We start from the raw sequence: 24318 nt of genomic DNA, 5'->3' as shown, positions 1-24318 counted from the left end.
AAACGCTTCCTAATTAGGTGCCAAAATAAGCCGCACGTTCTTTAGGTGTGAACTAGCCCTTAGGGGTCCTATGAGGGATTATTCGGCCATCCCCCCCCCCCCACCATGATAACCTATAACACGAGGCCGCGCAGACCCCTCAGCACCCGGACGACGGTACAGCCAGAGCCCCGCCCCTCAGCCGCATCAGGACTCCGCCCCCCTCACTCCCGGCCAATCAGCAGGCCGGCCGCCGTGCCTGTGCTGGAATTTGCATATGAATGCGCGGTGGCCAATGGCAGCGCGGCTCCTCATTAGCATGCACCTTGGCTCATTAGCATGTGGCTGTGTGCGCTATGGCTGCGCCGCCACTTACATTGTATCCGTAGTGTCGGTGCTGCCGCGGCGGCTCCAGGACCCGGAGGAGGGGGAGGGGCGATTTCCTTCTTGTTTGTTGTTCAACGATCGCCGGTGCGGCTCCGGGGGACGCGTTACCGCACAGACCGAGGAGGAGGATGAGCCGTCCCGGGGGGCTGAGAGCTGCGGCCCCGCTACTGCTGCTGCTGGTGGTCGGCGCTGCCTCAGGTGGGCCCAGCGGGGTCTCCTCGCCGCCCCCCTGCCCCCTGCCATGTCGCTGTAACGCCGAGAGAGGGGTAGACTGCTCCGGGAGAGGACTGGTCGCGGTACCGCAGGGTCTCAGCGCCTTCACCAACATGCTGTGAGTATTAGGTCACACCGTGCGACTCTGGATTGCAATGGCTAGAAGTTTTTTGTGTTATTAGTTGCATTGACTTCTTTTTGGAAAACTAAAATTGCAGCTGTGAGCGGTGCCAGGTCTTGTGTGGCAGGTGACTGGCGGGGAAAGGGTGGAGGGGACCCAAAAGTTGGACCCTTTAGTTGCCATAATGTTGCAGGTCGGGGTGAACCTGGACGTCACCCTACAGAAGTCTATGGAAACATTAAGACCTATAGGGGTGCAAGTAACTCACCCCAGGTCGGTGCTCAGCTCGCCCCTTCATATTATGTTATTACTTGGTGCCTTGCGGGGTCCGTCACTGTCCAACATCTGGACCTCGGCCGCCCTCTTGTACCCTCCAAGTGACATTGACCTGCTTGTTCTTCAGAACGTTCCGTGTCTATGGGATACAATGTATCAAGTACAATAGAAACTTATTGTATGTCATCAACTACAACTCCCAGCATGTCCTGAGATGCGGCTCAGACGTTACAGACGGTGCGATTCTAGGAATGGTGGAGTAGTACCCTAAAGTTATTATCCATCTGCCAGGGAGGGGGGCGGATTGTTTAGGTGCCCTGTTATTGCCGTGTCTGTCGCCCTCTGAGCCCTTGTGCTGGGTGAGGGGTCTTGTCCGTGCCCTGAGCCCTTGTGCTGGGTGAGGGGTCTTGTCCGTGCCCTGAGCCCTTGTGCTGGGTGAGGGGTCTTGTCCGTGCCCTGAGCCCTTGTGCTGGCTGAGGGGTCTTGTCCGTGCCCTGATGATGGAGGAGAGCAGAGAATGCCACAATGTTATTGGTTTGTATTCCGTCTCCTTGTCTTACAATCTTCAGCTCGTTATGTTGTATCTTATTTATTATTTGTATCACTTTTATACGTCAATATTTAGACTTTCTTATATTTTTGTATCTTTGCTGTTCTTGGGTTTCTGAGCATTTTTATTCTGCTATTTTCGGGTGACTTTCCATATTTTCAGAAGTCGCCCAGTCGGTCGGTGATATTAACCCCGTGTTTGGCTTGTTGGACGAGCTGGGTGCGATCGGTAATAATGGCCAGGTCCACGTTGTCTGGTTATTTACAGTGTGTGCATTCAGTTTCCTTCCTTGTTGAGTATTCTGGTGGCGCTTTATTAATATTTTATCGGTTTGTGTAGCAGTGCAGAGAAGCGTCCTGCTGTAATAGCGGCCTGTGCCTTTAAGAGAAGGCTGCAGAGATTGAGACATGACAAGGCTTTCTTTACAACTCAATATTGGTGCAGTCATTCTGCAATTACCCCCAGTGACCCTGCTCCCACCCAGTCACTGTGCAGGTGGCAACGCCACAAAGCCCTAGAGATCCCCCCCAAAGACTTTAGAGGAGAACTTGGAACCTTGTATAGACCTAATCCAAAAAGTTAATGAACCCCTAGGTGCACTGGTCACCTGGCCCGCAGGATTGATCCTGTTTATGTTGATCACCTAATTTGTATCTTCTACGTCTAGCGCCAAATTTGTATTGCAATTGATGAAGACCAAACATAAAACCTAAATAGGTTGCACATATGCAAAAATGCATTAAATAACAATAATACAGCGGCCATGACCCTCTAAGCGCTGAGCCGTTATCTGTATATGGACCTGGAGGATCTGTATCTGCAGCTTTGGTTGTGTTTTGTGCTTTGTGTATCCTTTGGACACCTCAATAAGACTGAGTTTGCAAACACTCATAAATCTATAAATTTATTCATACATTTATATTGTATCGACACATTCAAAAACTTTCTTAAAGTGCACACATAATGCGGACCTACAGGACAGCACGACCCCCACAAAACCCCCCAAATAAGTAGGTAAATAGACAATACTCGACATAGCAAAATGTGATACAAGAATAAATCAGTAAAAAGAGAGCCAAGGAGTGATACATGTATAGAGATATCAAAAATATCACATTGAAAAATACCCGTATCTGGCTCCGTGCATGTGCTGGTGTTCCTGACCGCTACAGCCTTGCTCACGTTGAGTTTGGATCCAGATGATGTCAATTCTCTTTCTTGCTTGCATCTATTGTTGCAGATTTCGCTCATTGCATTGAAATGGATAAAATCTGCAACAGATACTGACATTCCATGGGTCGTAACAACAATATTCTGTGCAGATTAATGTCCATCCACCTTGACCACGTTCACGATCAGCAGTTGCCGTTTTAGCAGCACGTCATTGTTGGGACCAGTTATTACATTCTGTGTCCTTGCACGTTCCTGTCCTGATTGTGCCTTGTCTGAAGAACCCTCCAGCTCCTTAGGGGTTTATGATGCTGTGAGTACGACCTTTCCCTGTACTCAGGGGATGCTGTGAGTGCTGGACAGTAGACCCCGCTCATTCAGGGGCTGTCGGGGTCCTAATCTCTATGTTGTAGGGAGTTTAGTTTACAAGAGCTTTGGCCGTCACATGGACAATGTTTCCAGCCCAAACATGGCCTCTAATGTCCAGTGCCCAAAGTTGTCCTGTAGCCCTAGCTGTATGGAGAGCTGGGGGAAGGGGGACAAGTTTTTGGCTAGACTGTTGTCCTTCTGACCAGGGCTATGGAGTTGAAGTCAGAAAAGAGTTACTGACTCCGATTCCAACTTTTTTGTGAAAAAAAAACAAAAAAAACAGATGTCTTGTCTGACTGTGGTTGTCGGCCCTTTATGAAGGAGTCAGAGTTGGGCTGTGGAAGAGTCGCTGATTTTGTCTACTGACTCCTGCGCCCTGCTATAGACAGCGATGTGTATGATCAGGGTTAACCTATGGGCCAGATGTGGGGTTTCCAAGTTGGCTGAATAAGGTCTGGGGGAAATCTATCTGCAAGTGTTGTAGAGCCACGGGGATCTGTAGAGGAACGCGGAGTGCGATCTGACAAGTCATTTATTACGGTGACACTTTCTCCAGGCGCTTCTATCTCCTGTGTCAGTTCGCTTCCTCGTGTGCTGTATACGTGCACCTATAAACGCTTCCTCTTGTGTGTCAGATCTACAACCCTATAACCCCTCTTGTCCTGTAGTCACTGTTGACTGTATACGGGGAATCCTGTTTGAGACGACCATCAAAAAGGAGGTTGGGGTTTGTCCCAGTTCGTGTCTCCGTTCTCCTCCCAAGCTACTTGCTTACGATATGTTTACAAATTGTAGTTAAAAAGTTTCCCCTGATTTTCATGTTATTTCAATAAAAACCGCGCTATGACTACAGAGTTTGAACAGAGTCTTACTTTTGCGGCTTGTTCTTCTGTTACTTGTTATGGGCTATTGGTGTCACCACTAATCCATACAATGATGGTCTACACAAGGGTATTCTCCCAAGACCATGTCCTTCTGCCCATGTAGAAGGCCAAGTGGCCGCCCCGTGAGGACGGGTTATGACCAGTGTTGTCACTGCCGCTGCTTATATTCCATTATGGACTGCCGTGTTACATTATTAGTGTAGATCCTATTCTTACAATACAGGTTTCTTCATCGTCACTGGAGCACCTTCTTAAGGTGCTGGGGATAACGTCCATCTTGGGAGACAGATTTGCATAGTCTTTCTTCTTCAGGTGGTCATAGATCTTAGACTAAAGTTGATGTAATGGGTGACTGTTCATCGAGCAATGATACACCGTCATCTCCTGCTTCTTGTAGTTCTTACAAAACTCCATGGTCCATCTTTCCTTGAAGACCAGACCATCTCCAGATTGATTGTTATTCATTGGACAATCTGGACCAGCTGTGTATGGCGGGGTCTTCCAGGCGATTGTTCACCTTGTTTGTCCATGGACCTGGTTCCATCCACTGTGATTGGTCTTCTTCTAGTTTGCCGACCTTGGGTGCAGATTTCTTCATCGTGGGTTCTCCGCACTATACGGCACAGTCTATACCGCAGCTTCCTCCAAGGAGTCGGTATCTTCATGGTCAGCCGCTTTCTATACCCTACCCGGGCTATAAATTAAACCAGTCTGCGTTTAGTTCCTTACTCCAGATGCGATACAGGTCAGCAGTTTGGCAGGAGGGGGATCTTTCTTTTCCCCCTTTGCTTTCCAGTCCTAGCCGTCCTCTTAATTATCTTGTGGTTTTTGCTCTTTCCATTTGCATGGCTCTATGCAGCTCAGTAATGTAGATTCAGACTCTATTAGAAAGAAACCGAAATTACGTTACAATTTTATTTTTTTTTTACTCTTATTTTTTATTTTTTTTTAGACAAAGCTGTGGATTTAGCCGCACAAAAGACTGTTCCATTAAATCCATAATTGGGAGGAATCTCATCTGGCTCTGTTATTGGCGACTTTTATAAGGAATTTAATGACTACAAACTACATCAATACCACAGAGCTCTGCAGAATCTGTCTTTGATTTGAAACCTCCAGGACAATGTTAGATTGTAATCCATAGATTGGCTGAAATCCTTGTCCTGTACCTGCTGATCAATCGCCCTGCTGATCACCTTTAATGATTGTGTACAGTACAGGAAGTTATTTACTTCAGGCCTCCCATGTGAAATCCATTGTCTGTAAGGAAAAAGGATAGATAGGTTACTGTCACCAGACTCAGCATATCACCCCAGCCCTGCAGATAGATAGGTTACTGTCACCAGACTCAGCATATCACCCCAGCCCTGCAGATAGATAGGTTACTGTCACCAGACTCAGCATATCACCCCAGCCCTGCAGATAGATAGGTTACTGTCACCAGACTCAGCATATCACCCCAGCCCTGCAGATAGATAGGTTACTGTCACCAGACTCAGCATATCACCCCAGCCCTGCAGATAGATAGGTTACTGTCACCAGACTCAGCATATCACCCCAGCACTGCAGATAGATAGGTTACTGTCACCAGAACCAGCATATCACCCCAGCCCTGCAGATAGATAGGTTACTGTCACCAGACCCAGCATATCACCCCAGCCCTGCAGATAGATAGGTTACTGTCACCAGATCCAGCATATCACCCCAGCCCTGCAGATAGATAGGTTACTGTCACCAGATCCAGCATATCACCCCAGCCCTGCAGATAGATAGGTTACTGTCACCAGACCCAGCATATCACCCCAGCCCTGCAGATAGATAGGTTACTGTCACCAGAACCAGCATATCACCCCAGTCCTGCAGATAGATAGGTTACTGTCACCAGAACCAGCATATCACCCCAGTCCTGCAGATAGATAGGTTACTGTCACCAGACTCAGCATATCACCCCAGCCCTGCAGATAGATAGGTTACTGTCACCAGAACCAGCATATCACCCCAGCCCTGCAGATAGATAGGTTACTGTCACCAGAAACAAATAGTGCTATCCACTAGTGAATTGGTGCCTCAGTTGCTCCATAGGGATAATTTGCATATTGACAAAAACAGTAATTTCTTGGCAAACCATTTACAAAGGGACTCCCTGTAAAGTGATCAATCTCCATTGGACATCATTACATATGGATTAGTCAGGTTTGTCACCTTTTGCCATTCAGCTCTTTATTACTTGTTGGGTTTCAGGGCGTTTCTTCCGAATCTCTATGGATTGCTCTAATATATATTTGATAATGTTCCCATGTTGACGTCTTATTTTCATGCCGATGAAGACCTCTTGGCGCGGTTCCTGGCCTCTGGCCTCCATGGTCTTGTGTCCAGCCTCGGTGTACTTATCTATTTAGCTTACTTCTATGTCGCCATCATATTCCGCCGCACTTTATAGTCACTGCCCCATATAGGGCTCACAAACTGCATTCCCTATCAGTATGTCATTGAAGTGACTTACCCTGCTCGTCCCGTCCATCTTGGGCTGGGTTCACATCTGCATTCAAAAATTCCATCTCTGTTCCATAATAGGAGCAGATAAACAGAATTCAGACTGTCATGGATCCAGTGCATGATGGGCACCAATGGACACATAGACTAAAAATTGGGTCTTTCGTGTTCCGTCATGGCGGTCAGAACTTTACTGGAACAATTAGGTGTGTGCTGCGGTATTTTCCCACTAATACGGTGAACTCTGTGCCGGGCGATCCTCCAATGTAGACATGGGACCCAGCCTTATTCCTCACCTTGACGTGTGTGGTCTTGGCTTTCTATCTTGTTTTTGTGTTCGGCCATATTGATTCCTCCCGGTGGCAGGTCAAGTCGATCAGCTCTTTGTATACAATGGCATTGGGTTTAGCACCATGGATTTTCTGGTTTTATCTAAAAAGCCTCAGCAACAAAAGGCCGACGCAGGGAGACCTTATGTAATTGCCTGTGTGTCCTACTAAACACTGTATATCTTGGCGATTTCTCAGACTTGCTTGAGGAATTTCAAGGTAAACAAGCAAGCAGCAACAAGTCGGGACACTCGTAAGATCTGCAAATGTAGCTTCACATCAGCGAGCGCTCGGGAGACTGAACTCACCTGGTTATTTACTGTCTCGCTTTTATGTTTGGTGGGTTTTTTGTAGGATTTGTGTCTTTAGATGTGAGTACGGAGGCGATGGCTGGGATCACGGAACGGAAATCTAACTAGAGTCTAGAAATAAGGGGGATGTGACCCACGCCGTGACTTATATGGTTTTATTCCATCAAATTATTATTCCTTCTAGTTATTTTGTGGGTTGTGGATACAAAAAATAAATGGCTACTTTGTTTCCTTTATTGAGATCATGTAGGTATAAGCTCCATCTATTTGTAATGTTTAACCCCGGCTACATTGTTGCAAACTTCACAAAACTTGACACATTCCAAAAAACGTATTCACCTGACACAAAGTTGCAAAATTCTGTTTGTCTTCGATTGCCTCTTCTTGTATCACGTGCCTTCAGAATAGGAAAGTTAAACAACGTGGCACAAGATGCCATGAAGTCTACGTAACTGTGCCGGAGGCGATCTTACCACCCAAGTGTTACACCTGCCTGGCACCCATTACATATTATACTAGGAATGGTTTTCTACCTATTTCATTGCCCCATTGTGTACAAAGCTGCCTTTGATTTTTGAGCATTCAGAGGTGACCCTTGTGGTTTAGGACTGTCCATTTTTGGTCTCTCTTTTTGGATGAAGACGGCCTGAACTTGGATTTCATTGGCAAGTAGAAGATGATGGTGCAAATGGGATCAGGATTGTAGAGACTAAAGAAGGTTCCCATTTGTTGAAGGGGTTAGTCTTGTCCATGCCAATCCAGCTTCACTCTTGTCCATGGTCAGTCCTGTTACTGCAGGTCAGTTCATTTCAGTGGGTGCAGTACCGGACACAGACTATGGGAAGGAGTGGCGCTGTTTCCACAGTCAGGACTTAGTAATATGCTGATTATATTTTTGCTGCCCCATCTCTCAGCAGGGTATGATATATCAAGGGGATAGGAGAGAGCTCTAGGTTTATGTCTCTCCTAGGCGAGACATTGAGAGTCCGGTCAGCAGGAGTCCTCTCAGAATTCAATGAAATCTATATTTGGTGTGACCTTTGCCCTTTGGAGGAGGAGTCCTGGAAGGGATGATCCAACCCCTACTGATATAGCCCTAATCTTATCATTATCCAGTCTGTCTGGGATGACCCAAAGAGACAGACGGATTGGCGCAAGCAACATCCACAGAAGATCTGGGCTTAGTTCTCAAAGATGGCGGCGGGAACAACAAATGTTTTTTATTTGTGTCTACATCCGTCTAAAACTTTTGCACATCCCTGTATGTCTTGCTCAGGAGATTTTACTACTTTCTATACGTCTCAGGCTATTCTAAATAAAATCACGTCACATTCTGCTACCCATAGACACATATAGGGGCTGCGCTGCGCTATTACTGCCGCCTTCACTAGTCGTTTACGTGTCGGCTTCCGATGGGGCGATTAGAAACCTTTTGAAGTGTCGTAAACTGTTGTTGGGTTTTGTTCGCTGTCACAATAAATTGTCGCTTTCATCTTTCTAAAGTTCCCTATAACAGGTGGAGATGAGCGGGGATCAGGCCCGGGCTCCTCTGTACCTGACGGCTCTGGGCGGGTCCGCGCCGCTTTGTTGGCTCTTACAATCGGTGGATGTGGACATTGTCTGATGCGCTGATGTTGCATCTGTTTTTATTTGATGTGCGTTGTTGTGTCGAGAAAATGATAGCTTGTTACCGCAATGTAATCCCTGACGTGAATAGAGGAGGTTCAAAGAGATCAGAGATGGGAGCCATTGTGGACGCGAAGACGAGCGGTTGGTTTTACCCTTGCGGTCAATCGGATTATTTGTTGACGCTCGATGTCATTGGTCGGGCGGCTTCTCCACTTTTGTATTTCAGTTATCCATCGGATCTGATCAGTATAAATCCCTAAATAAATGCCGTATCGGTCAATCCTATAACGTTGCTTTATTCAGAACCCGGAAATTTGGATCAAAATGGAATTTTTGGATTTATTCTCCAAGTCTGGTGTTCCAGATTCTGAAATATTGTGACAATTTGCAGCAAAATACAGGTCACCTTTTCTCTAATACATTTTTGCACCGCGTTCTGCCATGTTTCCAGATGCAGGACTTGTTCTTGTTGAATCTATTTGCAACACGTGCAGGACATGGTACGAAAACTGCTCCATCTGTGTCCACCCTACTCTGTATTTTTTTCGCCTTACATTGGAGTCTCCTTGTTGCAGATCCATTCACATAAGATGCAATTTACTGTCTTTTTTTCCCCCCATTAGCATCTTTGTTCCACATGAATGCTTTGACCCCCTCCCTCGGTAGGAGACTTGTGTGACTTTGCATTCAATAGACAGCGTGTTGACAAAGCAAACATATGGGATATTTCATTGCTGCCCGTACTGGCAGAGCGTGGGGCTGGACGGGAAGGCATGCAGAACTTTATTACAAGGGTTACTTCATTATTGAGTTTCCAAAGGTTTCAATACAGAGGTCACTGCCCTGCGTATACCATAGAGTATACGTGTATGCGTTAGCTAGGATATCCTTTGTATTGCAGGAATATTCTAGACATCGACTTATTGGCGACTTTCTTACAACTTTGTTGCTTTTTATTTCATTGCGGAGAACGGGTATAAAGGTGAATATTATTCACGCGGATTAACTCCTCTGTTCAGGACCCCATCAAGTGTACACCAGATACAAAACCCTGGAGGCGATGGCGCCACTGCCCCAACAATCCGATATCTTTCCCCTATTCTTTGCATTGGGGATTGTTGTCCTGTTGCAGATGACTAGTTATTACAGTCTCTACGTCTTTAACTTTCCACATGTCCGTGTCTTGTTGGCTTCCCGTCCACCAAGTGCCGCCTTGTGTGCAGCTATTGGTGTTGTCACTTAGTGTCAATGTCATGTCCAGTATGTTGTCAAACATGTGCAAGTAATTTATAGGTGGGAATTGTAGCATATGGCCGCAGGTTTCACTTCTATTATTTGCTTTGTGGCAAACTTTGCAGAGTTTGTACACCTTGTGCTGAGTAAACTGTTAATATTTTACTTGGGTTGTATAGGACAAGTGTATCGAGACCTTTCTCCGTCGCCCACAATGCACCGTGTGCAGATTTCTCTGCGAGCCGTAGACTGGGTTGTAGTTGAATGTTATCTGGTGTGTAATAATTAATCTCCTAATGTCAATGGCTGGAGAATTGCTTCACTGAATTCTGCTCTGATATTATGTGTCACAAAAATTAAATTGCAGGGCAACACAGTGTCTCAGTGGTTAGCCTTGCAGCGCTGGAGTCCTGGGTTTGAATCCCGCCAGGGACAACATCTGCAAGGAGTTTGTATGTTCTCCCCGTGATTGTGTGGATTTCCTCCCATTCTACAAAGACAGACTGATAGGGAAAAAAATTTCAGAAATTACCGTAGTATAAGATGCCAAAAATTTCCAATCGGATAGTTTATTACAATTATTATATTTTTATCCATTTTTATGTCTGTTACGCTCTGTTGATATTTTATTGAGAAACAATAAGCATCACGGTTGATCTTAAGATCTTAAAATTCTGCCTGGTGTAGAATTTGCAATTTCTCTCCAGATTCCGTCCTGGAACTTGGATCAAACTGAAAAAATCTGCCTCAAATTCCTAAATCTGAATTTTTCATCTTGTACAAATTCCACAATGTGAACATACCCTTAGTGTAAGTTATTGGCTTTGGAACCTTTTTTATTAGATGTCATTCCCCCCCCCCCCTCCCCCGGTTGTGATTCGTGTATCCAAACGTCTTCCAGAAAGTATCCAAGGCTGCCCATTGTGTCCAGTCTGAGTCAATTCCATCTTTCACAGTCTAATTTGTGATTGACTTCTGTAGACTTGGGCCTCTTCTTTGTCTGAGTCAGGTTTGATACATGAGGCCCATTATGTCCTCAAACTGGAAAGGCAAATGGAGGCTCTTGGCAGGCAGCGTTTACCTTCCTCACCCCCATTACAATCACATCTCCGCTCTACTCCATGGCTTAGTGAGAGATTTCCTCCAATAATTACCTTCCCTGCCCTTTGGCCTTTGTAACATTTGTTTGGAGAAACTTTGTTGCTCAGTGAGCATTTCCAAACAAGGCAGCGCCTCGAGCTGTCCCCGAGACGTGATTTATGCCTTTGACAAAGTACCTTGGGCCTCACGGCCGTACATATACATTCTGCACCAGCTTGTAAAGTTCCCTTTGTGAATAGAATGCAAGTAAATCAATTTTAGTCAAATATCTACCGAGAGCAAACACCAAAGAACTTGTGTACTCGGCTGCAAATGTTTCACAAACCTCTCCTTGCTCCCTTCAACGTTGTTCGAGGCCAATCGGGTTTTTAAGGCTTCTCGTTATTTTTTTTATTTTTGGTTGGGGGAGGGGGGCAATGGGCCGTAGTGGCTGATGCAGATATATTAATACTCAGTTCACAAGACTGTTGGCAGAATCCGGAATATCAACTTGGTACAGGCTCCTAAATTTGAAACATTGTTACTGGTTTTCTTCTTCTGCTGTTGGTGGTCAGTGGCCACATGGTTGCCCAGTCGGTCTTGACTGATCGAGTTATTTTACTCTTTTTGGATTATTTTATCAGTCTTCGTGGATGGCTAAAAGCTTTAGTACGGAGCTGTGTGCAATGTGACGACGGCTTCTTATACTATAATTAGCATATTTCTGGTTTGTCGGTTTTACAAGAACCCACAGAGGGGTCAATCTGGGCTAAATCGAGTCTCACCCGTTTGTCCTGGCTCCTGTCCAGGTATTTCTGGGAGGCAGCAAAGTGAAGACGATATCTTAGAATAGGTGGAGGCGGCCATATTGTGGGCTCAACCAGTCTGCAGGACTATGGGAAACTTCTCGGTCGTTTCCGGACTTGTGAAATCTCAGTAAATTAGTTTGTTACTTTGTCACTGCTTCTACTCTCACGTGAACCGCTCCTATAGTTGTGATTTTTGGATCTTCACCTCTAGTCCACATGGGGGACAGTTTTTGGACTTTGGGTCAGTGATATAAAATTGTATTTGGAGACTTATTTGACTTTATGGTTCAGAAGGTGACCCCCCCCCCCCCCTTCAAGAATGTTTGTTCTTGAGCAGTGCGTGAGCAAATGGACGAGCCAGTTGTATTGAGCGCTCGCGTATCCAGGCACAAGTTCACAAGGTGTGTCTCAGATTTAAGTATTTCTGGCATCCACCGTCCTGGTTATTGATGAACTTTTCTTCTTATCTGAGGGTAGGCTTGTAACCTGAGTTCTTCATCAGAAAGAATCGCCATCTTTCGGAAAGGACTAGTCTGGTTTGGCTTCTATTCTATAAAGAACAAGTTGAACATTTCAAGATGTCTATACTGTTGACCTAGTTCAGCCTTTTGTCCTGAAGATCCACGGTGTCCCAGATTTTGTATTTTTTGAGAAATATGTTGAAAGATTGACTAACCTTACAACAGATCTGCAGTAGATGGTGGGCTCATTGGCGAGCGACGTAGATCTTTAAATCTCAGTAGTCCACCAATACTCAACAATTGTTTTGATACATGTTAAAATTACGTGTTGTAATGTGACCTAAACATGTCTTCTTAGAGATCTTGGTCATGGAGCAGTCTATATCTCGCCACATATGTAGTCCATGTAGTTTTTGAGCCCCTATGCTCCCCGACAGACTATGTTTGTAGCCAGAAACTGGACGTCCTCTACGAGTGCCCTTGATCACGAGCACTTTTATGGTCTTCTACAACACTGTAGCCATACTCTGGGACCATCAGAGGTCTAACTTGTTGGTTACTGTGTGACTAGTAATGAGAAATGGCCCATAGATAGTGGCCCGGCCTGGAGGGCACCTACATTGTCTCAGGTGCCATCACTCTTACACATCCAGTTTCTGGTAACTGACCTGATAAGCGGCCTTGTGCAAAGGCTTAAGACTCCGTCCATCACTGAGCCCACGTTACAGATATCAAAAATGTTTACTCATCATAAAGTTAATAAAATGGTTGTACAAGTTCGTACCCCTTTAACCGATACCGGTTTGCAGCCTTTGTTTGGAAGATGCCTCCAGTGCAGTCACTATCAATGGAAACCCATCATGGTGGCCATTGTTTGAAGGCATCTTGGACGCTTGGTTCAGGAGTATTGAGTTCCCTTCAGCTCATTAGCTCCACCGAGGTGTTAATCATTTTACTTCCCAGTCATATAGACATCAGGACTGGGTGGAAACGTAAGCCGACATGTCCCCCAGTGATGGCCAAAAGCTGTTTACCTCCTGATTTATGTGTGGGAAGTCAAGTTTTTAGTTGTTGTGAACTCTGAATGAAGAAACCTAACCCCAGCGTTGCTGTAACTTGAAACTATCTTCTCGACTTCTTCGCATAGCTATCACAAAGTGGGTGCGGCAAAGCTTTATCTGATGGTGAGGCCTGCATGACAATGTCGTAGCCTCCGGGCAATGGTTCTGTTCAGTGGATGTCATGGTAAAGGTATTATTATTACAGCCCCAGTATGAGAGAGTCTTTAGCTTCTGGTCTGTATAGTAACGTGGGCTTACTACAAAAAAAACAAAAAAATCCAAAAATGTTACTTTGTTAATCTTTGGAATTCCGAATGGTAGATCCCCGGTGGGGCAAATTTATACTCTAAATGTTCTTGTATCTGGATTCAAGGTTTGGAGAACGGAGTAAAAGCCTCTCTCTCAGTTTTTAAAAATTTACCTGCAGGTTTTTTTCCCCCCAATTTACTTCTAAAACCTTCATTTCTGGTAATAACCGAGCGATGGTTTATGCCATGGAATACCTGATGGGTTTGATGGCAGAAAGGTCATTCACGAAGCCTTCTAGCCTTTCCTGCTTCTGAACGTAACAACGCTGTTGCATACTTCAGGTATAAAGGGCCGGCATTCCTCGGGTTATATGAGGCATGCTGTGTGTTTTAGACCAAACCCGGTGGTGAGCGATTTTTACAGTGAGCGGAGACCTGTTACCGGCCTGTAAACCTCACTTGGATGCAAATTTGGTCTCGCATGTTGGATAACTCAGAATTTTTAATTTTTTTTTCAATGATGTTTCACGGGGATTTCAATATGGCAAGGGGAAATTTTTGTTAAACAATGGAATTTAAAAAAAAAATAAAAAAAATTCCACTGGTGGTGGGCATGCCTTACGCTCATTGCTTGCATTACAGCCCTATAGAACTAGTTGGATGTACCGCCATCAGATGCTACGTCGTTGAGGCATTCAGTGTTTCTAGCATGGAATATCTCCATCATAGAGTGTTATATGGCGGCCCTGAGCCTTGTCTAATAGAGCTGCAGATTTATAGTAGACCTCTACAGATCGGTCTGATATCACCTTAAGGCCTTACGTTTCGGAAATGCAGTTTTTTTTTTGTGCCAAAGCCAGGAGTGGATTGAGCAGAGGGGAGAAGTATAAGAATTTTCCTATAGATTTCCCATTCCTTTTGTTGCCAGTCTTGGCTTTGGCTCAAAAAAAACGGCAACATTTGCAACAACAACAAAAAAAGCTACATTTCCACAACGTGGGGCCTAAAGGGGCTAAATTAAAATTTCACTGGGGGTTAAAACAAACAAAACAAATGGAACTTTCCCCGGTCCATGGGTTGGGTAACCAATCACCTGTTCCTGGACTACCAGGGCCGGAAGTGCAGAGGGTCAAGTGACTATGGCAGTCTATGGAGTGGATGGAATTGGGGAAGCATCGCTCAAACAGAGGACTGGTGGTAGGGGGCCATCACTGGGGAGTTTGTCCAGTACGGAGTCCTGAAGTCCAATTTTTTCATCCAGTAGAGCAACGGAGACCTGATGGGTCCCATTACAGTCATTGGGATCCATTGTTGTCCGCCATTGGATGGATTAGACCGTTGCTGATGTCTGTTGCCAGTTTTATCTTTATCTATCTCTACTGTTGATGTTTTGCTGCCCGTTGACTCTTATTTCCCGATTATTACCTCCTACAGATTTATTGGTTTTTGACCTATATGGACGGCCATAAGTATTTTTCATATTTTTTCCTACTCTTCCTCTATGTATATTGCATATGTCCGCTGTTTTCTAGACTCTTGCTATTTTCTCCCCTTTCCTTTAAATTCAACAAAACAGGCGTGTAATTGGTTATTGAGCTGAGCCGGTGGGGGGGCTTTGTGCCCTCCTTAATTAAGGGCTTTGTATGCCTCCACAAAGGAGGGGGAAGAAAAAGTAGGATTCGGGCCCATTGTTGGCCGCCCCTATTGGCCTGGATTCGCGGCCGGCTATTGGTGCGCCCGGCGCTTTCTGAACATAACTGACACTTTTGTTCGTGGTTAACAGAGGTGAAAGAAGCCAATTATTGGATTTTTTTTTTTTTTCTTTTTTGCAGAGGGGCAGCTGCCGACTGATAGAAATAAAGACAAATATTCGCGAAACTGATGATTTGATTTCAACTTTTGTTTTTTTTTTTAGATTTTTCTTTTAGACTGAAGAATTTCATTGTGTGTTTTGTGCTTTGTAGCCTCGGTGCTCGTGATGTTTACTTGTCTAACAAGGAGGTTTCTACTTCCTGAATCCCTGCAGGGAGCCACAATGGGTTAAACTTTGTAACAACCGGCCATGGATAGAGTTTGCCGATTGGTAAAGAAATTGGCCATAACTTTTTTTTTTTTTGTTTTTTTTCGTCAGTTGCCATATTTGACATTTGGTGTAACTTTGTGGCTTAGAAATTGTAATCTTTTGCTTTGCCAGGAGGGTCTTATTTATTTATTTATTTTTTGTGCATTTCCACCTGCCGGGAAATACACGAGGAAGAGGCACTGCAGCTACGGGGCAGATGAGGCACTTTACAAATTGCGGCTTTGTGACATTGTTTGTTCTCCACTTTGGCTTGGTGTCAGCTCCTCGCTATAGACCGTACATGCCAATATTTGTCTTCTCTTCGCCATTGCTGCCATCATGGACACTTGTTAAGCTGCGGGTGAGTCAATAAAGAGAAAGCAAACTGTGGCACATGGGAAGTGGCAGCCGACGGATGTCAGAAACCACTTTACTTGGCAGCTGTCACCAATTTACACCTCAGTCTATTGGTGTCCAGTTTGACTTTTTATACTTTCCTTTACCAATTTGCTGCGTTGTCTTCCCTTTAGCCGGCTACAGCCATGGAAATCTACTTTTTGGAACGTGTCACTTTGTTCCTTTTTTAAGTTGCAACTTTGTATTTATAGCTGTGCCGCCTTCCCCAATATTGGGGCAATGGTGTAACCTATTGGTGTAAGGTACACCCGCCATGAAGCAGTCGAGGATGGAGGTGGAGAGATCATCCCAACCTGGGCGCTACAAGGCTGGAGAGCGAGGGGGAGACAACTTGTAGCAGATTTATACTCTGGAGATTGGTTCCAGTTACTTAAAGGTTTCCTATGAAATTTGGGAAAAGTAAAGGGGAGTTACTGGGGGTTGGGACTTTTATATAGGTTGGTATTAAAATGTTGGGTATTGTGAAGATGGTAGCACAAGGTGTAATAGCCCATCGGAGTAAACCTAAGATGGCAACAAAATTACTGATTTCAGCGGGACAATCAACTGGTGGCCTCTACGTTATATCTATCGGGGTAGACGAAACGGGATCAGGCGTGTTGAATTTTATCATGGCCGATTCAGGACGCCCAGTGAAGGGCGGTGTACAAGTCGGAAGCGTAGTAGATTCATGGTTACACTATGGGTAATATATAAAGAGCAATGGAACCGCACACTATCAAATATGGAGTTTGGGTGCTAGCAGACAAAGAGTCCTGCGACTCACATACAATGTAGATTAATGCTGCTGCACACCGTATGCATGTGAAAAAGTGAAAAATTTATTGGTACATATACGCCATGAATTTGGTAAATTGGTTTGTAAAGCATAAAGAAAGCACTAGATCATTTCAGTGAACATAACGTTTCATGATCCCGCTGCAAACTCTGCCAACTCCTAGATCTTATCTGAAGAAGGTCTAATATGACCGAAACGTTATGTTCACTGAAATGATCTAGTGCTTTCTTTATGCTTTACAAACCAATTTACCAAATTCATGGCGTATATGTACCAATAAATTTTCACTTTTTCACATGCATACGGTGTGCAGCAGCATTAATCTACACGGTTACACTATGGGTGACTTTTTTGCACGTTTGTTGGTCTGCGTTACGAGGCACGATGAGTATTTGGCCAACACCTATTGAAGATTTATTGACCCCTTGATCCAGGTCAGTGCCTGGTGTTAGTGACTTGGGTGCAGTACCACATCCAACCTATAAACAAGAGTGGCACTGTTTTTGAAACAAAAATTTTTGTAATCTTGGACAACCCCTTCAGTTCTCCTATCTGTGTGCCATTTCTTAGGTCACCTCCTTGGACGGCGTCGCTTCTTGTCTGCAGATTGGTGTTCAGTAGTTTATTACTTTAATATTTTTATGTACGTGCCGATCTCTTATTTGAGGACAGGGTGTCGTCTTCTGCCATCGCCAACCTGAAGCAGCCGCTTCTTTCTCCAGGGAAGCTGCGGAGAATGATTTGTAATAATAAGATTCTGCTCTTTTCTCTCCCAGGGGGTGTTTAGTGTTTTTTCTTTTCTCTCTTGTTAGTCTAGTAATGTGAGTCTTATCTTAAATACCTGACCCCTGAATTCATTATCTGCAACCTCTGCAGCTCCAGAGTGTGGTGTGAATGGAAGACATTCAGTGTGAGGCTGGCTGGGGTAATGGATCGGGGTGGAGTCCGCCCCGCCATCTCCATGCTTCTTTAACCCTATTGGAACTCAACAGAATTCTATGGGAAATATTTCACGCGGAATTTTTGAAAATCTAATTTGTTTTTCCAAACTGAACATTTCTGTTGCCAGATCTATAGAAGGTTCTGTGTCTGTGTGATCCTTGTCAGGGCTAGGTCTGATAGATACAGCCGAAGGACCGTGTACGAATCAGAAACATTGTAGCTTCATGGTTACACTGTCCGTGGTGTTTTTTGTTTTAATTTTTGCTAATTTTCTTTCCAATAAATTCACTGTATGTAAATGAGGACTAGTCACATGACCAATGTTCTGACGGTCCCTCAATACAATGAAATGTACAAGGGCTCCATGAAAATGGATGTACAAGGGAACCCGCTCCTAAGGGGTACAGAATGTACCTTGTTCTCGTCTGCTTTCTACCATACTTCTCAGAATTGAGGCTTACAACAGTTGTGTTTTTTGTCAATTTTGACCAAATTCTTGGTAGCCATATTGACAATGGGAAGATATGCTTTTTTCTTGTCATGTACTTTGGGCTTTCATACTTCAGAAGCGCCCCAGGTCTGATCACCTTGGGGTACCCGAGGTCCATGGGGGTGGAATCCTTCTGAGGAGTATTTGGTATATTTGCAGACATGTTTGCTTTCACACCTTATTTGCCCGGCCTTCTGGCCTCGCAATGAGAAACTTTTATAGATTTGGTGGGAAGACTGGGCCATTGTCATGATGTGCTTCCACTTTTTTTATTATGTTTTTCACTTTGTGTTTTTTCATATGTCCATGGAATCTAGTGATGTGAGCACACTCCTGGGATCATCCAGAGGTCTAGGGGCATGAATTTTGTGTGGCGCCCTATAGGTACTCATTTTCCCTGCAAGCTTGAGCCCCCTGTACTTCTGCAGACCAGTTGTAGGCTCCTTTGGGGGTGAGAATTTAGGTGGAACACCGGAGTGTGAGGATGAGTCTGCCTAAGCTTTGGGATTATGATCCTTGGTTTTTGTACAGCCTTCTGGCTGGGACAGTTGTGAAAATTTTAATTGTAGTCTTGGGCTTTGCGGTAGACTAGATCTTTGTGCATTTTTTTGTGGGGCGGCCTTTGAGTTTTTTGCACTTGTGTGATACGTTAGGTTGACACTGGCGCTTGGATTCAGTTCTTCGGGTCCACACAAGGAACGGAAACCCAGTCCACTTATCTGCATAAACCCACTAACCCCATGGACTATAATGGGCTGTTCCAAGTTTCCACTGGGCTTGCAGGACGTTTCTCCGCTTTTTTCAAGCAGTTTCAGGGATGGAAACAGAATCCAGGTGCAGGTGTGAACCCGGCCATAGAAAACTCTCTTGAGGTTGTGTGTTTGTGTTACCCCACACGGTTACAGAATTGCCCTTTTTTCTTGTAACTAATCACCCTATAATACTACAAGTTACCCACATATGTGACATTGCCTGAACCTGCTGATTTCACTAGAATGTCAGATCTAAAGACAGATCCTGAGAATTATAAAGTATCTGGCAACCAAAGATACATTTCATAGCAGCAGAATAAATTTTGATATTTTGGAAAGTATTGCAACGTCTACCGTAAGAGAACCGCACGTTTCCAAATTCACTGGCAGCTTCAGTTTTTAAGATGTGAAGCCAAGGCTTATTTTGGGCCCGCAGGGGACATTCTCGTGCCCTCCTACAAAAATAAATGCATTTAAAAAGAGACTCTGTTGCCAGGATGCAGGAACCCATCAACACACAATGGCTGACCCAAGTGCAATAAATAAGCCGCTCTTTATGGACTTGTAAAACATATTTTTAGTCAAAAATAATAGTGCCAAATTTATCGAATATTTTCCATTTTAAGACTGTGTATTCCTTGTGTGACTTCAGGCTATTTCCGTCCAGAGTTTGACATTTCCAAACCGTCATGTCTAATTTGAAAGTGGCAAAGCCTAAGCCGGCGCGCCTACACGGATGCTGGGTTGTTATAAGTTATCTTTTTCCAAACTTCTTAATGTTTGTTTTGTTTTTTTCTCTCCCGTGTAATTTTTTTTTCCTCTCCGAGTTTGTGCCAGAAACTATAGTTTTTCTTTGAATTGTTGCATTTTTCACTATAATATTATTTATTATTATGATTAATAGGTTTTTATTAATATATTATTATTATTAATGATGATGATGATAATAATAATGATAATAATAATAATATATAAATATATATATATATTTTTTTTTTTTGGATTAATCAAAAATTTCTAGTGGTCCCCTCTTAAGTAAACTTCTAAATCAAAATGAACCTGCTGGTGGCTCACTAGGACTGGATCAGATCCTCTTTTGCTCCATTTGTGCAACCTGTCTCATTGGTGATAGATCCAGTAGATGAGGGTGGGGGTCATCGATACTTTGTATCATGTTGCGTTCTCTGGCTCCCAACCAGTTCCTTGGACCCACCAAATAACATTATTGTGATTCTGACCATTGCAGCCAAAGACTGGGTTAGGAGATGGTCAATAGACTTGACACCACTCACTTGACCACTACCCTGATGATTGGCTGCAGCAGTTACCTTGACGCGTCATTGCCAAGGCAGGAGGAACAGCTGAAGACCTTTGTGTGTTTTTTGCTTTTTTTATTTTCTATTGCTTACTATAAGCGATCTGAAAAAGTTATTGTTCAATCCCTTCTGTCTCGCCGTAAGACATGGCTCCTGCCGGTTATGGTTAACACCGAGGTCTTGTTCGTAGGGATGAATCCATTGTACCTTCACTTGCCAAATATCACAACCTTTATAGGTGCCGTGTGTCGGGTTGTTTTTTTTGTCTAATGTCTATAGGGAACGCCCTGAGCCATCGCTATCTACGTAACGTGTCTATTCCTCACCTTGGTACCATTACTTTGCTCTTACTTTTTGGCTATAATTTTTGTTCTTGTAAGGGCTGATCTATTATAACTGGTGCTTTGGTGCAACCCCTTTGTGTGTTGGGGTGAGATCCAAAATGATTAAGTTTCCAGCCTCTTAGAGGTCCAGGACGCTGGAATTGAAGCCCAAGCCAGTTGTGAGTTGATGTCGGTTTTGACTACATCTTGAGCCCGTCTTGATCCCCGTCCTGCTCCATCCACTTGTTGCTTTTCAAAGTGAACAAAGTGACTATTTTTTTTTGTGTGCCAGAAGACTAGTGTACATGATAAATTGTGTTACGTGATAAAAGTCGACTCTGTAGTCTCTTTGGATCATCTCGGAGTAGATAAGAGAAGTATTGATAGAGGACCATGACCTATGCTCTGCTATTTTTGACTGTGCAATTTTTATGTCGAGGACCGGGCTCGAGGATGGACGCTGGTGAAAATGTTCAAGGATGAGCATTGAGAATTTGGGATTGCGGCCAACAATAACAGTAACTCTTTGTTTACAGCCCACTGGTGAGGTTCTGTATTGTTCTAGGGTTATGTGGTCGTCTGGTTTAGTTTTCCTGGCAGAGTTTTTCTATATATTTTGTATCGGTTTTCAATGTAAATAACGTGAAGTTATCTGGTAGGCAGATGACCCAAAAGATTGAGGTCAATGGAACAAACTCTGTGGATGATAAATGTGCTATCTCAGGCCATAGAAAACAACTTCCCTAATGTATATGTGTGTATATAGATAGTAGAGTTAGTGTATTATGTGGGTTCATGTGCACAGGAGTTTGAAGTAATGACATCCCATTATGGCTCATGACCAATCCATTGCAGTAGATGTTTTGGCTAGAGAATGTGCGGTTTGGTTTTGTGTGCATTGGATGAGATTGGTGAAGGACACGGTGTAACAGATTATTACAGATTGGTATAGAATGTGCAATAATTGTATCCATTTTATCTATCTTGATTCCTTGTGTGCTGAACTCCTGGTGCAGCTTGTATTCTCCTTCCATGTTCAGAACTTCAGTCTAATTTCTGACTTCACATTTCCCAACCTCACCTGCTGGTTCACTGTCATGTAAAATTTAACCCAAAAAGTTCCAGAATAATGTGATCCAGATGAGAGGACCTCACGAGCTCAGCTAAGCTGATGATGTCCGTCACTTGGATGTTGACGGATTCTTGTAGTAACCAACAGACTTGAGTATTGGGCTTTGGCCAAGTGTCACAGTATCGGAGAGGTCTGGCCACAGGTTCATGTCTTCTGATGCCACTTATTTTGGTGGGACCTGCTGACTTGTCTGAGAGTCTTCTGACTCTTCCTTTATGGCATATATTTTGGGTGAGAAGGATCGGGTGGGCTGTTGGATGCAACCTACCAATCCTGTTATGCTATGGGGTATCTGGCAATAGCTTTTCCCCTCCACGTTCGGATTATGTAACTGCACATGCGTCTGGCCCGATTTGACCTGGTAAATTTGCACTTGAGAGAGGGCTATCTTAGAGCCCGAAACGCGTTGTACCTACTGTATTTTTACTTCTAACAACATTTGGACTCTTCGTTTCACTCATCCGGCCATTGAGCGCGGATCCTGTGGTGCGGGACCTGGGTCCCCACTGTTGTCCATGCCTGTGTGTAGAGGTGGTCAGGAGATGGCTGGGGCTACATGGTGGACTCCTGTTGTGCGACCACAGTTCACTCTTTTGCACCATGGCTTCTATAAATGGAGTTGCATCACAACCCTGCAGGGGCTACGACTGCAACCTCCATTTCCACAAAAAATCCACCAATGCTCAATCTTTTTGAGTCACACGTCACAGCACCCTTTAAGGTGCAATCTTTGGTCTGGCGAAGAAATCCTAGTCTAATGTACCGTGTCCAGCTTTATTCACTTTTTTTTCTGTTGGTCACCCAAGGTGACCCTTGGATATTTGCAGTTAACTAATCTACTGGTATCAATGTCTCAAAAATGTTATTTACCAGGGCTTTGTTGCACAACCGAGCTGCCCTAAACGTACTTCTGGAAATTTTCGTGTTGGTCCTGACTTGGCACTGTTCTGCTGCCAATGTGGAAACCAGAAATTCTGACACATTTAGGTTTCTTGGCACTAAATTCAACACGGCAGCCCTATATTTACTTGGACTGTAAATCATAACTGGATACTAATTTAAGATACAGAACATATGTTTGTCCACAGCTGACCCTGTTCTTATGTGTTGTTTTTTTTTTCATGGTCCGCAGATTGCTGACATCTAGTCTTTGCGCTCAATGGAATAAAATCAGATTTAAAAAAAAAAAAAAAATTGTGTTGGCAGAATTCAGAGTCTGGTCTAAAAAAAAATGCAAAGTCTTAAGCAGAAATTCACCTTCGTGAACATATGGGAAGGGTCTGTTGGGCCTTTTGGTGGGACGTTGCGTTCCAGTGCTGTAATCTGTGATGGCTAGAATAGTCGAGCATGCAGCATTGTTCTTGCAGTCAAAACAAGGGACTTATTGGAACCCGAACAGACCTCAAAAAGAGTCTAAGCCTCCAAGATAAGTCAGCTAAACCCACCAATTCCGGAAGGTCCTGCCAACTATTGGGGACCTCCTGCTGTCCCCAGCAAATGACATTGGGGGCGAAAGAAGAATCCATATTGAATTTCAATGCTTCATACGATTGGTCTTCAGGGACAATCTGCCATGGCCAGGGGTGTGCAGCCGTTTCCTATCCCCATTGACTACACATTGACACTCTGTCAAGCCAAGTGTGCATGTGTATGGGGGCTGAGGAGGAATATCTGCTGGCTGTATGAGTGTATTGTGAGTGTACGGGCCCCAATAAGTGTGGACATGGTTACTCTTGGAATTCCAGACTATAGAAAGTGTCGATAACTCCTAATTCAGGCTTATTGTCCTTTTTAATGGTCTGTCTTGTTTCGTCTCACACATGGAAAGTGGAAGAATAAATAAATGAATCTGTCCAGTATTTTATTATAGAAATCTATATATAGCTTTAGATTTACTGTGTTGAAATTCTGAAAAGTTTGTTATATTTTCAAATTTTTTATTTTTTGTTGTTCTGTTTGTTTTCAGGGACATCAGCATGAACAACATCACAAAGTTACCAGAAGGCGCATTTAAAGGATTGCCTTATCTTGTAGAATTGTAAGTATCTTGTGTGTGTTTTGGTTTTTTTGGGGGGGGGGCTTAGAAGATAAATCTAAATTTTTCCTAGGGCAGCAACACGGAATCCACAGTTTGCGTCATTGCTCGGCCATATTGGAGTGAGCGGTGTTGAGCTGCAATATCACATCTCGCCTGTGGACAGGGGTGGCGTTGATTTTTGGCAAGGCTGAGGAGTCGATCCCAGCTTAAAGATAAAATACTGATATTTTATTATGATACAAATATTGTAGATTTAAGTAGTTACATAATTACACTCATAGGAATCAATCACTTGCGAGTAGAGGAACTTTATAGCTTCTGACCGACCATGGCTGTCCGCCAAGAGTCAGTGCTTTCGCCTACCGACTCTTGGTTTTTGGAAGAATGCAGACCTATCTTTCTGGGTCACCCCTTTAACTGTCTTGCTTTGGTTAGTATAGGCAATGTTGATAAAAAGAAACCAAT

At 44.0% G+C, this 24318-nt stretch overlaps 1 protein-coding gene across 1 annotated transcript in view; it reads left to right on the top strand.

Moving 5' to 3' along the window:
- The first annotated feature begins 338 nt into the window (after positions 1 to 338).
- Positions 339 to 24318, top strand: part of LGR4 (leucine rich repeat containing G protein-coupled receptor 4) — a 57950-nt gene continuing 33970 nt past the window's right edge. Inside the window, exons 1-2 of the mRNA XM_075280854.1 lie at positions 339 to 697; positions 23782 to 23853. Of these exons, the coding sequence (XP_075136955.1) occupies positions 495 to 697; positions 23782 to 23853 (275 nt within the window). The 5' untranslated portion in view covers positions 339 to 494. The remainder of the gene's footprint in view (positions 698 to 23781; positions 23854 to 24318) is intronic.

The sequence above is a fragment of the Leptodactylus fuscus genome, chromosome 7, assembly GCF_031893055.1.
Source record: "Leptodactylus fuscus isolate aLepFus1 chromosome 7, aLepFus1.hap2, whole genome shotgun sequence".
Classification (NCBI taxonomy): domain Eukaryota; kingdom Metazoa; phylum Chordata; class Amphibia; order Anura; family Leptodactylidae; genus Leptodactylus; species Leptodactylus fuscus.
The sequence above is the reverse complement of the archived record's forward strand: the minus strand, read 5'-3'. Positions and strand labels throughout refer to the sequence as shown.